Here is a 17195-nt window from a genome sequence, read left to right on the forward strand (position 1 = left end):
ACATCTCTCTCCACGGATACATCAGGAATACACCTTCAGACATAAAAGTGCTTTTCTTTCAGGGAGCAAGGGCCTTTTAATTTCATGGCTGCAGTCATCATCTGCAGTGATTTTGGAGCCATTTAGGCTGCCACAAATCAGCTGTTTCCCTTTTAGCCTTAAATGTTTCTCCTCTGACTCAGACGCTCGAATGTGGGGATCAGACCCCTGCTTCAGTTCCCCCACTCACCAAGGGCAAAGGATGAGATGGTTGGATGGCACCACTGACTCAATGGACATGAGTTTAAATAAACTCTGGGAGTTGGTGATGGACAGGGAGGCCTGGTGTGTTGCAGTCCGTGGAGTTGCAAAGAGTCGACGACTGAGCAACTGGACCGACTGACTGAAATGAAATGAGAATCAGGTAGTCCTTGCCGCTGCCATACATACCCTAGATGGCGCAGTGGCTGGGAGCTGGAGTTTAGGGATTGTGGAGCAATCCCAGGGCAAGGACTGCTGTTGACTGCGGAGAGATGGATTGAGGGGATGTGAAGGAGGACACTGTGGTGGGAAACGCCGGTGGAGGAAAGCCAGGCAGCCAAGGAAGTAAGGCAATACGGCTGAGTCATGTGTAGGGGGTGGAGCCATAACCATAACCTCTCTCCCCTGACACGCCAGCATCAGCAGCTGAACAAGAGAGGCTGGCCCATCAAATGCCTGATGCACTGAATTACAGAGTAGGACCCCACCCACGGTGCCCCTTTAAGTGCCTGAGGCACTGATCTACAGAGTAGGATCCCAAGCAGGGGGCCCCTCTATGCGCCTGATGCTCTGAACAACAGATAAGCACCCCACACAAGGGAGCCCTGTAAGTGCCTGAACGGGCAGAGCCACTACGGAGAAAGACTGGCCAAATAGGCCTTCTGATCGCCAGCTACAAGAGGCTCAAAAAAACTCTGATAAGGCCATAACTCCTGCAGCAGAAGTAGTCCGTGTCCTTGCACAGTTGGCACTGCCAGGGTCCCCGCAAGCCAAGCAGCTGCGCTATCTTCACGCTCAACTCTCACTGGCGCAGAGCTGCCTGAGGCAAAAAAAAATTCTTCCATCTATGCACACAGGGTTGCTTAGGTTGTGTCGAACTCTTTGTGACCCTGTGGACTGTGGCCTTCTTTGTCAGGAAGAGGGGTTCTCCAGGCAAGAATACTGGAGCATATTGGCCAATGCTGCTGCTGCTGCTAAGTTGCTTCAGTTGTGTCCGACTCTGTGCGACCCCATAGATGACAGCCCACAATGCTCCTCTGTGCCTGGGATTCTCCAGGTAAGACTACTGGAGTGGGTTGCCATTTCTTTCTTCAATGCATGCATGCTACATCGCTTCAGTTGTGTCTGACTCTGTGCAACCCCATGGAGAGCAGCCCACCAGGCTCCTCTGTCCACGGAATTCTCCAGGCAAGAATATTAAGAGTGCGTTGCCATTTCCTTCTCCAATATTGGCCAATACTGGTTGCCAAACCCTTCTAGAGCACTGTATTTCCTGCTGCCCGAGACCCCAACTCCTCTGAATACTTGGTGCTGCAACTCAAGCAGCTGCACCACCTCCACCTGGCCCTCACAGAGGCAAACCCAGGTCCTCCAAGGCAGCCTCAGGAGCAAACCCCAGTGGAAAACCCATATCCAGAGGTGGAAATAAAACCACAATTGAAACCCAGGGGCAGTGTACTAAAAACCCTCCTACCAGCTGTACAAGCAGCAGATTAAATCCATACAATCAACTAGGCAGATTTTGAGTCTGTGGAAGGTCATTGAGAGCTCCCACAAAAGGAAATGCACTAGTTCTGATAGCTGTGGACATCTGGAGGCAAGAACATGGGGAAGGACCAGATTAAAATCTGAGCTACCCTCACAGCAGGTCCAGAGATCAGCACAGTGTTAGAGGGCATCCTAGGGAGGTGAAGTGAACTGCGACTCCCAGTGAGGGAAAGGACTCTGACAGCAGTGATTCAAGAAAAACATTTTTTCTTATGTTTTGACTGGTTCTGTAGATTCTCCTGGATTTCCCCCCCACCCCTTTGTTGTAGTTGTCAATTTTATTGGCACTATGAAATCTAACTAAGCTTTTGAGCTTTTTTTTTTTTTTTTACCTCAGTCACATTTTTTATTGCTGTTATAAACCTCCGCCTCTATATTGAGCTTTTGCAGTTCAGGGGAGTTCTTTTTTAATTTTAATTTTTTAAACCTATTATTATCTTTCTATATTTATTTCCCCATTTGCTTTTCCTACTGTTCTTTTCCCCTTGCAGTTAACCTTTTATATAAATCTTCTTTATCTATCTCTATTTAACTTTGCACATCTATTCTTTCTTTCTTTTCCTTCTTTACTTTAGTCTCAACATATTTGTTAGTTTTATTTTCATTGCTTTCTACCCTAATTGGCACCTTGCTTTAGTTTTGTTTTCCAGTTTGTGCTTTATAATTTTGTTCTGGTAGACATAATTTTAGGTTCCCTTTATTCACCAGGTCAATCTATTCTACTTTATTTTTGTTGGACTGTTTTGATTTTGCTTATGGGTGTATATGTATATGTGTATATTCAGTCACACTTTTAATAGTCATTATAAACCTCTGCCTCTACATTGGGCCTTTGAAGTTCTGTGGAATTTTCCTTTCCTTCCTTTTCTCTTTCTTCTTCCATGTTTTTTTTCTCTATTTCATAATTTAAATTTTCTTAAATCTATTATACTTTTCTACTTCTCTTCCTTTGTTTGCCTTTCCTACTGTTCTTTTCCCCTTGCAGTTAATCTTCAATATATACAAATCATCTTCATCTACCTCTATTTAACATTGCATAGCTACTCTTTCTTTCCTTTCCTCTCAACATATTTGCTACTATTATTTTCATTGCTTTATTCCCCAACTGGCACCTTGTTTTAGTTTTGTTTTCCAGTTTGTGCTTTAGTGAAGTTGTTCTTAACTGGTAAATATAATCTTTGATTTCCCATGTTCGCTGGGTCAATCTACTGTACTTTATTTTGTTGGACTGTTTTGACTTTACTCATGGGTATATATGTATATGTGTATATATATTCCATTATTTTAAGTATTATTTCCCTGATTTTATAACTGCCATTTGTCTGGGGTTCATCTTTGGTTTCTCATTTTGGATATTTGTTTAATCTCACTTAATGCTGTAAGAAACCACTTGTGGAATCTTTGATCCTGACCAGAGATCAAGTCCTGAGCCTCTGGAGTGGGAGCACTGACTCCAAGACCCTGGATTACCAGAGAACTAACCCTAGGGAGTATCAAATAGTGAAAACTCCCACAAAGGAAATTACCTGAATACAAGACCCAGCATCACCCAACCACCCTGTATAGGATGCCTCATCTAAATAAAACAAAAATACAGTCATCAGCAGACAGGATTATCACCTCACTCAGCCTTGCCCATAAGAGGAATAACAAATGAACAAACAAAAATTCAGCACAAATCTCACCCTTAAACAAACCACTAGACCAACCTTAGAGGGCAGAAACCAAAAGGAAGAAAGAATTCAACCTTGAAGCATGGGAAAAAGAGACCTCAAACACAATAAGTTAAAAAAAAAAAAAAGCAGAGAAATGCTACACAAATGAAGGAACAAACTAGAAACACTGAAGTCCAAATAAATGAGGAAATAGGCAAACTAACTGGAAAAGAATTCAGAATACTGATAGTGAGATGATCAAAACCTTGGAAACAAAATGGAGAAAACACAAGAATCAACTAACAAAGACCCAGAATCAAAGAAGACACATACAGAGACAAACAATACAGTAACTGAAATTGAAAATACTCTAGAAGGAATCAATGGCAGAATATCTGAAGCAGAAGAACGAAACAGTGAGCTGGACGATAAAATGGTGGAAATAACTTCTGAAGAGCAAAATAAAATAGAAAGAATGAAAAGAACTGAGGACAGTCTCAGAGACCTCTGGGACCATATCACACATACCAACATTCAAATTACAGGGGTCCCAGAAGAAGAGAAAAAAGGTATGGGAAATTTTTTGAAGAGATTATAGTTGAAAATTTTCCCAACATGGAAAAGGAAATAGTCAATCAAGTCCAAGAGGCACAAAGAATCCCATACAGGATAAACCCAAGGAGAAACACGCCAAGACACATACTAATCAAACTAACAAAGACCAGACGCAAAGAAAGAATATTAAAAGCAGCAAGGAAGAAGCAACAAGTAACATACAAGGGAAACCCCATACGCTTAACAGCTGATCTTTCCACAGAAACTACAGGCCAGAAGGAATGGCAGGATATATTTAAAGTAATGAAAGGGAAAAATCTACAACCAAGATTACTGTACCCGGCAAGGATATCATTCAAAATTGATGGAGAAATAAAAAATTTTTCAGACAAACAAAAGTTAAGAGAATTCAGTACCAACAAACCAGCTTTACAACAAATGTTAAACGAATTTATACAGTCAAGGAACACAAGAGAAGAAAAAAGATCTACAAGATCAACCCCAAACAATTAAGAAAATGGCAACAGGAACATACTTATCAATAATTACTTTAAATGTAAATGGATTAAATGCTCCAACCAAAAGACAGACTGGCTGAATGGATACAAAAGCAAGACCCATATACAGGCTGTCTACAAGAAACCCACTTCAGACCTAAGGACACATATAGACTGAAAGTGAGAGAATGGAAAAATATATTCCATGCAAATGGGAAGTAAAAGAAAGCTGGAGTAGCCATCCTCATATCAGACAAAATAAACCTTAAAAATAGAGATAAGGAAGGACACTACATAATAATCAAGGGATCAATCCAAGAGGAAGACATAACAATTGTAAAAATCTATGCACCCAACACAGGAGCACCTCAATACGTAAAACAAACACTAACAAACATAAAAGGAGAAATTGACAGTAACACAATAATAACAGGAGACTTTTTTTTTTTTTTTTTTAACAGGAGACTTTTAACAGTCCACTCACACCAATGGACAGATCATTAAAACAGAAAACTAATAAGGAAACACAAGTCTTAAATAGTACATTAGATGAGATGGACCTCATTGATATCTTCAGGACATTCCATCCAAATGCAGAAGAATACACCTTCTTCTCAAGTGCACATGGAACATTCTCCAGGATAGACCACATCTTGGGTCACAAATCATACCTCAGTAAATTTAAGAAAACTGAAATCGTATCAAGCATCTTCTCCGACCACAGTGCTATGAAACTAGATATCAATTACAAGAAAAAAGTGTAAGAAACACAAACACATGGAGATTAAGCAACACATTTCTAAATAACCAACAGGTTCCTGAAGAAATCAAAAGGGAAATCAAAATATTTCTAGAAACAAATGACAATGAAAACACAACTCAAAACCTATGGGATGCAGCAAAAGCAGTTCTAAGAGGGAAGTTTATAGCAATACAATCTTACCTCAAGAAACAAGAAAAAAATCAGACAACCTAACTTTACACCTAAAACAACTGAAAACAGAAGAACATAAAAACCCCAAAATTAGTAGAAGGAAAGAAATCATTAAGATCCCAGCAGATATAAATGACAAAGAAATGAAAGAAACAGTACTAAAGATTAATAAAACTAAAAGCTGGTTCTTTGAGAAGATAAACAAAATTGACAAACCTTTAGCCAGACTCATCAAGAACAAAAGACAGAAGAATCAAATCAACAAAATCAGAAATGAAAAAGGAGAGGTTACAAGAGACAATGCAGAAACACAAAAGATTATGAGAGACTATTATGAACTACATGGCAATAAAATGGATAACCTGGAAGATATGATTCTTGGAAAAGTTCAATCTTCTAAGACTGAACGAGGAAGAAATAGAAATTATCAACAACCCAATTGCAAGCACTGAAATTGAAGCTGTGATAAAAAAAAACTCACAAAAAACAAAAGCCCAGGACCAGATGGCTTCACAGGAGAATTCCATCAAACATTTAGAGAAGAGCTAATGCCTATCCTTCTAAAACTCTTCCAAAAAACTGCAGAGGAAGGAACACTTCCAAACTCACTCTACAGGGCCACCATCACCCTGATACCAAAACCAGGCAGACAACACAAAAAAAGAAAACTACAGGCCGGTATCACTGATGAACACAGATGCAAAAATCTTCAACAAAATTTTAGCAAACAGAATTCAGCAACACATCAAAAAGTTCATACACACCATAATCAAGTTGGGTTTATTTCAGGGATGCAAGGATTCTTCAATATATGCAAATCAGTAAATGTGATAGACCATATTAACAAATTGAAAGATAAAAACCATATGATCATCTCAATAGATGCAGAAAAAGCCTTTGACAAAATTCAGCACCCATTTATGATTAAAACTTTTCAAAAAATGGGCACAGAAGGAACCTACCTCAACACAGTAAAGGCCATATATGATAAGCCTACACCAAACATTATTATCAATGGTGAGAAACTGAAAGCATTCCCCCTAAGATCAGGAACGAGATAAAGGTGCCCACTTTCATCACTACTATTCAACATAGTTCTGGAATTCCTAGCTAAAGCAGTCAGAGAAGGAAAAGAAATAAAAGGAATCCAGATCAGAAAAGAAGTAAAGCTCTCACTGTTTGCAGATGACATGATACTATACATAGAAAACCCTAAAGACAGTATCAAAAAATTACTAGAGCTCATCAGTGAATTTGATAAAGGTGCAGGGTACGAAATCAATACACAGAAATTATTTGCATTTCTATATACTAACAATGAAAAATCAGAAAGAGAAATTAAGGAATCAATCCCATTCACCACCGCAACAAAAAGAATTAAATATTTAGGAATAAACCTACCTAAGGAGACAAAAGAAAGGTACAGAGAAAATTATAAGACGTTGATGAAAACAAAGAACCCAATCAAAAAGTGGGAAAAAGACCTAAACAGACGTTTCTCCAAAGAAGATATACAGATGGCTAACAAACACATGAAAAGATGCTCAACATCACTCATTATTAGAGAAATGTAAATCAAAACCACAATGAGATATATCCTCACACCAGTCAGAATGGCCATCATCAAAAAGTCTACAAACAGTAAATGCTGGAGAGGGTGAGGAGAAAAGGGAATGCTCTTTCACTGCTGGTGGGAATGTAAACTAATACAGTCACTATGGAAGACAGTGTGGAGATTCCTTAAAAAACTAGGAATAAAACCACCATATGACCCAGCAATCCCACTCCTAGGCATATACCAAGGAAACCAGGGTTGAAAAAGACACGTGTCCCATTGTTCACTGCAGCACTATTTACAATAGTTAGAACATGGAAGCAACCTAGATGCACATCGACAGATGAATGGATAAAGTTGTGGTACATATACACAATGGGAGATTACTCAACCGTAAAAAGGAATGCATTTGAGTCAGTTTTGATGAGGTGGGTGAACCTAGAAACTATTATACAGAGTGTAGTGAGTCAGAAAGAGAAAGATAAGTATATTCTAACACACATATACGGAATCTAGAAAAATGGTTCTGAAGAAATTATTTACAGGGCAGCAATGGAGAAACAGACATAGAGAATAGATTTATGGACATGGGGAGAGGGGAGGAGAGGGTGAGATGTATGGAAAGAGAAGGTGAGATGTGTATGGTTACATACACATAACCATATGTAAAACAGATAGTGAAAGAAAGTGAAGTCGCTCAATTGTGTCCAACTCTTTGCAGCCCTGTGGACTGTAGCCCACCAGGCTCCTCTGTCCATGGGATTCTCCAGGCAAGAATACTGGAGTGGGTTGCCATTTCCTAGTGGGAATTTGCTGTATGGCTCAGGAAACTCAAACAGGGGCTCTGTATCAACCTAGAGTGGTGGGATGGTGAGAGAGATGGGAGGGAGGTTCAAAAGGGAAGGGATGTATCCTATGGCTGATTCATGTTGCGGTTTAACAGAAAACAACAAAATTCTGTAAAACAATTATCCTTCAATAAAAAAGTAAATTAAAAAAAGCTCAGTAAGTACTAAGGTTTTTTTTTTTTAATATATATACAACATAATTCTTACCATTTTTGGTGACCAAAAATTGTTTGCCTGATGGTAGGTAAGCCTTCACTTTCAATTCTTCCCCTGTAGCCCTTTAAAAAGAGTGAAAAGCACCAAAATACAAAAAAAAAATATTTTAAAAGGCAAAAACAGAAGATATCACATGTTAATCTCAACATCACACAACCCACACCCCTGAGAAAACTATTTTAGGATTGCTTTGGGAAGGATCCAAAAAGTGATGTATGCTGGGGCAATGAAGAGCATAGCAATAATATAAGCGAAATGTACTAACAGACTGCAGACAGACCAAAAGAATTTAGATTAAATTAAAAAAAGAATAATATGGAACTGTATTAAGCAAGTATTATGTCTTCCTTGAAACAAAAATAATCTGAACCAGATTTTTAAAGTAGGGCTGATCGTAAGACCAAGAGGAGGCAGAAAAATAGCTGTATATTGCATAACTAAGTAGGTAGTTGACAAGATTCACATTCCTACTACTATATTAAAACTGGAACTCAGAGATAAGATGCTTTGAATCACCCGATGATAATGCTGAGAATAATAATGACAGAAATAAACAATAAAACCTTTTATTGAGTGCTTCCTGGTAGCTCAGTTGGTAAAGAATCTGCCTGCAGTGCAAAAGACCCAGGTTTGATCCCTGGGTTAGGAAGATCCCTTGGAGAAGGAAATGCCAACCCACTCCACTATCCTTGCCTGGAAAATCCCATGGAGAGAGGAGCCTGGTGGGCTGCAGTTCATAGGATTGCAAATAGTCCAGCAGGACTGAGCAACTAACGCTTTCACTTTCTATTAAGTACAGGATCTAGAACTCCAATATGCATTATTTTCATATAATCCCCAGAAATCTAAGAAGTGAATAATATTAATAGCCCCAGTTTATACAAAACAAAAGCTTAAAGAAGTCACATTGCCCACAGTCACAAAACCAGAAGGTATAAAGAAGTCAAGTTACTCTGGGGTTCCTGCTCTTGAATACCGCGCCCTCTGTGGGTCAGAGCCAGGTATAACATCTCTGATTTGGGGGGCTACTCTGGAATATCCCACTAAGAAATTTCTTCTGAGTTGACTTTTCCTAGAACTGGTCACAGCTGGGGTGGCATGTGGTATCTGTCACAAATATAAATGATTTGGAGTTCTGTTGCCTTAAGCTTCCATCTAAACTTCAAACCATAGATTTGAGCATATGATAAAGCCAGGAAATGCCCCAAAACCATGTCAGCTTCTAGGATTTTTTAGACCATTCCCAAGTGTCAAACTCAACAATGAAATGGTAATGCCTGAAGTTCTGAGGGAAGACGATATAATACAGTCATGATGGCACCTGTAAACATGAACATATAGCACAGAAATAGTCTGCTTCTAGCACAGATTTGAAATAAATTATTCCAACAGTTCAGTCAGAAGCATAGACACTGAAGTGTGATATAACTGAGTTCTAAGTTACAATAAAATTATTTCAACCATCATAATTCATCAAGTGGGAACTATAAATACTATCTGATATACAATGATTCTGTCCATGGATACCAACCCTTAAAACAATACTATAAATTATATAATTAGACAACTAAGGACTACAACAATCAAATCTGAATAAAGAAAATGTATATCTATCACATATGTATTGAAGAAAATCCTTTAGTTCTTTTCCTACAAAATGACTATTATTTTAAATGCTATACACCTATTTGACTTGAAATATATATATTGACATACTGTAGATCAGAATGTAGCTAAATATAGTTTTAATAATTTAGAAGGTGGGAAAAAGTCTAAATCTGAGAGCTTCTATGATATGAACACAATTAAAAATATGGAACAGAAATACACACAGGAAAGACAAGACATAAAAATAAATGAACCTGACATTTCAGCCTTTCTTGGTACATAGGAAACAATGTTCGAGAAGTAAGAACTATTTGGATGTGTTAAAATATAAAAATTAAAGCTAACAGAATAGGCCACAGATGAAAGAGCATTCCAACTGTGATTTTAAATAGTTTACTTAAGCTCTTTATCAATTAGTACCTTGTTAATTCTAAAATCCCTGCTCCCCAATCAAAACTCTACCTTTCAACTACAACTAAAAAAGGGTCACTGGGAAAAAAAGGATGTAACAAGTTGAACCACTCATATCCAAACAAGATAATAATTCCAAACAATTCTAGCCTAAATAAAATAGTGTGCCACTATTGGGATCAATTTTTCAGCTACTGCCAGGTGGCTTTATCATAAGTACACAAAGTAATGAAACTAAGTTTATTATTGTTCAGATATTTTAAAGATACATTATGAGAACTGCTAAATTGCTTAAATTACTTTATAATTAAAAGAAAAGTTAATGAGAAAAATAAAAATTAGAAATGTCTGTTACAGATAGATTTCCAATTAAGACTTTACTTGGTATCATGAATCTCTCAACTTTTGAGCTAAAATTCCTAAAAACGGGGAGAAACTTTTGAACCTCAAAGAAGGTCTTATGGTAAAAGAAACATGAGATTCTGAAAAATTCCGTATCTATTAATGTCATAAAAAATTCAATACTTTTTAATTTGAAAAATAAGCTAGTCAAAATTATTAAACTTTTAAAAATATTTTTTAAAGACCTACCACAAGAACTGACCTAGACACTAAAGAAAGGGAATACTGGCAAAGGAAGGTGCTGATCTCAAAAATGTCCATCTTTTGTGTTAGCACAGCAAAACAAACAGGTATAACATTCAATTTTTCTTTATTTATTTCACTTTGAGTAATACTGGGGCACTATTTTTAAAAGAACAATCTACAAGAGGAAAATTAAACTGGTTATTCTAATTTTCATGCACCAATCTATTTTGTAAACTGCCATAATCATGAAGTCACCTCATACCTTTTATGAACTTTCTATTCCTCAATCAAGAGTACTTACCATTGCCATGTTGGACAGTGGTGGACTAAGTGATCTCCAGCTGCCACAAACTATTCAAGATTTAGAAGAAATATGAAAAAAAGGAAAAAAGAAAAATTGAACATCACTGAATGTAAGGTGGCAGAATACCAAAGGGATCATCCTGTGTAATCTTGATACAAAATAATCAATTAAAATGCAAACAGCACCAACTTGCTTTACAGCCTGAAGATTTATTTTTGAACATGTATTAAAACTACAAATTTTAACACTCAAGAAAGTCCAAATTAATTTTGGTAGAGAAAATATTGAGTGCTACTAATTTTTTATTCAATTTTAATCACTGGATGAGATAATGCCAAAAGCATACAGTATCATGAAATGAATAAAAGTAATACAACAGTATTTTAAAACACCAAAACCACTTTATGGGTGAATAAAATGAAGAGAGATTCTTGCTAACAGTTGAAAACTCAATGAAGATCTTTGAAAAAATTACTAAATAAACACAGTTCTATGATGTAAGAATAGTTTATTACCTCATACTGTACAGTTTTTCTTCATTTTTTAAAAAAATTTAAGTAATATATAATTTTGAAAGCTTTTTCACACTGTTAAAGCAATGATTAATAAAAGAGAGAAATGAACTGCCAACCAATGGGGAAAAGTTAGAAGCTTTTGGATTGAATTGGAAAACAACAAGACAATTAAGAAATTGAATCCTCCTAACAAATCTTGGACTTTCTGGTCAGGTTGAATATTGTACAAGTTTTTGTTTTTCTTCAAAAATGAAAAACAGACTCAGAAAGAAATAGTTTAACCTTTTGAAAATTTCCATTATACGTGAGGATGGACTGATCTTAATTGCAAGACAGAAATTCTGCTTATTCTTAAAAGCAGAAAATGAGTCTGTTAAGCATAACTGCAGTGTCCTGACTCAAGCAATATGCACACTTTCCCAATTCTATTTCACAACAACAGCTCTAACTTAAAATCACGTAGTGTTCATATGTTTATTACATAGCAAAAAATTACATTATCTTTAATCTTCTAATGCCTTTCTGAGAAAAGTATATATATATATATGTAATATCCTATTTTAATTCGAGAGTAAAACTCCTAAGAATTCTGTGAGTAACTTCTTCTAAGAAGATAGATTAACAAGATTTAATAGCATACTCCCAACAGCAACTTTACAAAATGTTTCTACTCTTTTATTTAAAGAATTTCTTGACTATTTAAAGTGATTAGGTAAAGACAAAAACCCAAATGAAAGCAATACCCTCTTCCCCAAGTTTTATGCATTTTGGGTCACTGCAACCAGATGCTACATAACAACTCTGTGGTTATCAGGAATTAATTCATCACTAACACAAAAGTATTAACAAAATGCAAGCAAAACAAAGAATTAAAAATTTTAAAATTCTTCAATGGAATTGTTTTGAGGTCACAAGACTCTAGTATTTATTCCCTAGCACCTCTGGTGATATCTATTAAAAAAATAACAAAAACTCTAGAAGGTAAGGAAAACTATAAAAGAACATAGCATCGCAATGATATTTAGTATATGGTATCTCTTGCTCTCGTGAGCGTAGCCACTATTTTTATTACGTGCTTCCTATGTTCAAATGAAAGAGTCAAATTTCTAAATTCTCAGTACTGCTTACTCTTAGTGATTAAACACTGGATAACTCTAACAAGATGGAATTAATGTTAACATTCTGATAAGCAGCTTTATTCTTCAAGCTATCCTTTAGTACTAGTACTCTACTTACTCAAGCCATATACATGTTGTACATTAAAGTATTTTTAGTCCAAAAAGTACCATATTAATGCTTGTCCCTTGTTTTAAACACAATACTTCCACATCTGTCAGTGAAAACAAAAAGACAGCTAAATGCTGACAGCCAGAAGCCCAGAAACAGTAAGAGAAAACAACTGAACAGATCAAATCAGTATAGTAGTTCCATCAAACCAGTCAATCCTAAATGAAATCAATCCTGAATATTCACTAGAAGGACTGATGCTGAAACTCCATTACTCTGGCCACCTGAGCTAAGAGCTGACTCATTGAAAAAGACCCCGATGTTGGGAAAGATAGAGGGGATGGCAGAGGATGAGATGGTTAGGTAACATCATTGACTCAATGGACATGAGTTTGAGCAAATGCTAGGAGACACTAAAGGATAGAGAAGCCTGGAATGCTGCAGTTTATGGAGTCACAAAGAGTCGGACACAACCTATTAACTGAACAACAACAAAGCGTTTTATGTCTTCTGATCTTCTTCCTCTAGGCTCATTCTAAACTAAATCCTATAATTGTGCTCTATTCTCACTCCAGGATTATGTGGTTGGTACCCAACTGAGCTAGTTTTTGCTGTGCATTTGTTTAAAAAGGGGGAAATTTATAACTCACTTCATGATACAATTAAGTGCATTGTAGGATTAGTAGCTGTTTTAAAACAGCTTAATTCTATTCAATGACCACAGGCTTGCATCTCTAACTCCAGCTATCCATTCATCAATGTCACTTTCACATAGAGGCGATAAAGCCAAAAAATACAAGAAAAACAGCATACATTCATCTCTGCTCTTTATTTTAGACACTGAGTTTTAAGACTCATGTCTAAATTATACCTGGCAGGAACATTAATACTATCCTTAAGCTCAAAACTTAGTTTTACTTGGCATTCAAGGTATTAAACTTATGATGTCTAAGGCAGACAGGTCCTTTAGAGAATGTCAAGCCAAAACTCATCTTAAAATGAGGAAACATGAGGCCTGTGCCTAGATAGCTTGATTTGTCCAAGTCAGAATAGGAGAAATAAGAGAAATGGGTCTAGAAGGCAGATCTTCCAGGTTTTGTCAGTACCACTATGTGTCTTCACTAAAAATAAAGACAATTTTAGATAAAATTGTCAGTTCAGCACACCATTCTTTGAACTTAAAAGGATTTGGACTGAAGAGACTGCATCACAATTGAAAACTGAAAAATCAATTAATTCTTTGACTTCAGGTCTTGGAATTTACAACATGATCACGTAACATGGCTCATTTCAAAATGTTTCTTTCAAAACAGTGAGTTAAGTTCCATTGCCAATGATTGGTACTTTAAATGAGAGCTAAAGGTGAAGCTTAAAGAAATTATTTGCCATTCATTAATGATAAAAAAATACATGGGATATAACTGTAACTACTCATAAAACTGGAGTCCAAAAGGACTTCTGGGCCAGAATTTATTTCTCTGAATACAACAAAATAAATTATCTAAAGGAAAAAGAAAACTTTTATTATATAGGTTTGATGAATACGCAAAATGATTCCTCAAAACATAATTCTATGTTAAAAGTTCAATAAAACACAATTGGTCTATAAAAGAGCCATGAGTTTCATCATTAAGCAGATTCATTATTGTTTGGCTAGTAGAAAAAGTGAAAGAATGGTGAAAAAAATCAGTGTTAAGTATGTAGCAATAAAATATGTAAGCTGAATACTGATAGAAAACTTAATATCCAAGCATCAAGCCAAAGTTTCCAAATGGAAAGCCATGAATACTCATGTTTGGGGTAGAAAGAATCAAAACACAACAAATATCAGAGTTCAAGGCACAGCTCAATATAATACAAATATAATTGAATGATAAATGACTATAGGAATCTTTTCCATTTCTTCTCCCACCCTCATTTTTAAATAAAGAGGAACTATAGAAAAATATGAGAAATGACAAACTGAGAGGGAAGTTACATTTTCTTTTATGGGAAGTAGAAATCCTTTCAAGATTGCTAATACAGTCAACAGGATCTAATTTTACTCAAATCATGATTAAATTTCAAGATGTTTTCTTATAAAGCAAAAAAGTCACCCAGTTTTCTGTAACTGTAGAACAGCTTTATAATATCTTCGATACTCACCTCTTCTGGGGTGATAACTCCTGTTTCCTTAAACTTGGATTCCTAAAGAAAGTAAAAAGAATAACAGTATTATACTATCTCTCACTTTCAATTGAAAAAACATTTGTGGGCAACTATTTGCCTGACAGTTTTCATTCCAATCCCAAAGAATGTTCAAACTACCACACAATTGCACTCATCTCACATGCTAGCAAAGTAATGCCCAAAATTCTCCAAGCCAGGCTTCAGAAATACGTGAACCGTGAACTTCCAGATGCTTAAGCTGGTTTTAGACAAGACAGAGGAACCAGAGATCAAATTGCCAACATCCGCTGGATCATCGAAAAAGCAAGAGAATTCCAGAAAAATATCTCGTCCTGCTTTACTGACTACGCCAAAGCCTTCGACTGTGTGGGTCACAATAAACTGTGGAAAATTCTGAGAGAGATGGGAATACCAGACCACCTGACCTGCCTCTTGAGAAACCTGTATGCAGGTCAGGAAGCAACAGTTAGAACTGGACATGGAACAACAGACTGGTTCCAAATAGGAAAAGGAGTACGTCAAGGCTGTATATTGTCACCCTGCTTATTTAAGTTACATGCAGAGTACATCATGAGAAACGCTGGGCTGGAAGAAGCACAAGCTGGAATCAAGATTGTGGGGAGAAATATCAATAACCTCAGATATGCAGATGACATCACCCTTATGGCAGAAAGTGAAGAACTAAAAAGCTTCTTGATGAAAGTGAAAGAGGAGAGTGAAAAAGTGGGCTTAAAAGCTCAACATTCAGAAAACTAAGATCATGGCATCTGGTCCCATCACTTCATGGGAGATAGAGGGGGAAACAGTGTCAGACTTTATTTTTCTGGGCTCCAAAATCACTGCAGATGGTGACTGCAGCCATGAAATTAAAAGACGCTTACTCCTTGGAAGCAAAGTTATAACCAACTTAGATAGCATATTAAAAAGCAGAGACATTACTTTGCCACAAAGGTCCATCTGGTCAAGGCTATGGTTTTTCCAGTGGTCATGTATGGACGTAAGAGTTGGACTGTGAAGAAAGCTGAGTGCTGAAAAATTGATGCTTTTGAACTGCGATGTTGGAGAAGACTCTTGAGAGGCCCTTGGACAGCAAGGAGATCCAGCCAGTCCATCCTAAAGGAGATCAGTCCTGGGTGTTCATTGGAAGGACTGACGCTGAAGCTGAAACTCCAGTACTTTGGCTACCTCATGCGAAGAGTTGACTCACTGGAAAAGACCCTGATGCTGGGAGGGATTGGGGGCAGGAGGAGAAGGGGATGACAGAGAATGAGATGGCTGGATGGCATCACCGCCTCAATGGACTTGAGTCTGAGTAAACTCCGGGAGTTGGTGATGGACAGGGAGGCCTGGCGTGCTGCAATTCATGGGGTCGCAAAGAGTCAGACATGACTGAGCGACTGAACTGAACTGATTTATCTGGCACCCATCTAGGTAATGGAATGTGAAAAAAAAAATAATCTGTCACTGGTACCTGACCTCAGGATTATGTAGCAGAGGAAACTGACATGAAAGTAATTAAAATACAGTGTGATCAATGCTTCATTAGAGCAAAGCTCTTTGGAAAAACATTGAAAGGTTTATACAAACACTAAACCTCAAAATAATTTTGTAAAATGACTAAATATCATTATTTTACAAGACAGCAAAAATATCTTAAGATGTTTAGACATCTTACAATTCAGCCAATGTCTCACTGAAATTGAGTAATACTAGAAACCAAACCTAGAAATCCTAAAACATTTAATACTTTCCATTATTCTCATCTCCACCAAGATAGTATACACCATACTCTCCCTAAAGTAAGGATGTTACTTACCAAATTTTTCTAAAGTTTAAGTTTTACATAAGATTTTATGGTAGAAATTTACAAAAATGAAGATCCATTTATGAACATTACTGATTAAAAAAATACCAAATTATACATACTAAGCACTATTTGAGTAATAGAGACATAGAGTGAACAAAATAGACCAAATTCATCCTTGTCTTCCTAATAAGTTTAAACTCTAGTGCAGGGAGAAAAGCCAAATGGTAATCAATACCAGGAAGAAAAATAAGGCAGAGAGGATACTAGAGGGGATGGAAAGAGAGAGATGGTTATTTCACATAGGATGGTGAAGGAACAAAGATTTCACTGATGGGTGACTATACAGTAGAGACCTTAAGAAAAGGAAACAGCCAAATGCTGAAGAGCATTTCAGAGCAAATGCAAAACCCAAGGCAAGAGAGTTCTTTTTTTTTTTTTTGAGAGCTCTTGATAGATAATGCAAAAGCGAGCAAGAGGTTTTGCTTAAAAACCAGTAGTAGTTGAGATAGGACTCTTTA

The 17195-nt window shown here is 36.8% G+C and overlaps 1 protein-coding gene across 1 annotated transcript in view; it reads right to left on the reverse strand.

Annotated features, from left to right (window-relative positions):
- The window catches only part of ATG3 (autophagy related 3), a 34045-nt gene that overhangs the window by 14823 nt on the left and 2027 nt on the right, over positions 1-17195 (reverse strand). The window contains exons 2-4 of the mRNA XM_043474828.1: positions 14847-14888; positions 10957-11006; positions 8040-8110 (exon numbers count right to left, since the gene is read on the reverse strand). Coding sequence (XP_043330763.1) covers positions 8040-8110; positions 10957-11006; positions 14847-14888 — 163 coding nt within the window. The remainder of the gene's footprint in view (positions 1-8039; positions 8111-10956; positions 11007-14846; positions 14889-17195) is intronic.

This window comes from Cervus canadensis, chromosome 7, assembly GCF_019320065.1.
Source record: "Cervus canadensis isolate Bull #8, Minnesota chromosome 7, ASM1932006v1, whole genome shotgun sequence".
NCBI lineage: Eukaryota > Metazoa > Chordata > Mammalia > Artiodactyla > Cervidae > Cervus > Cervus canadensis.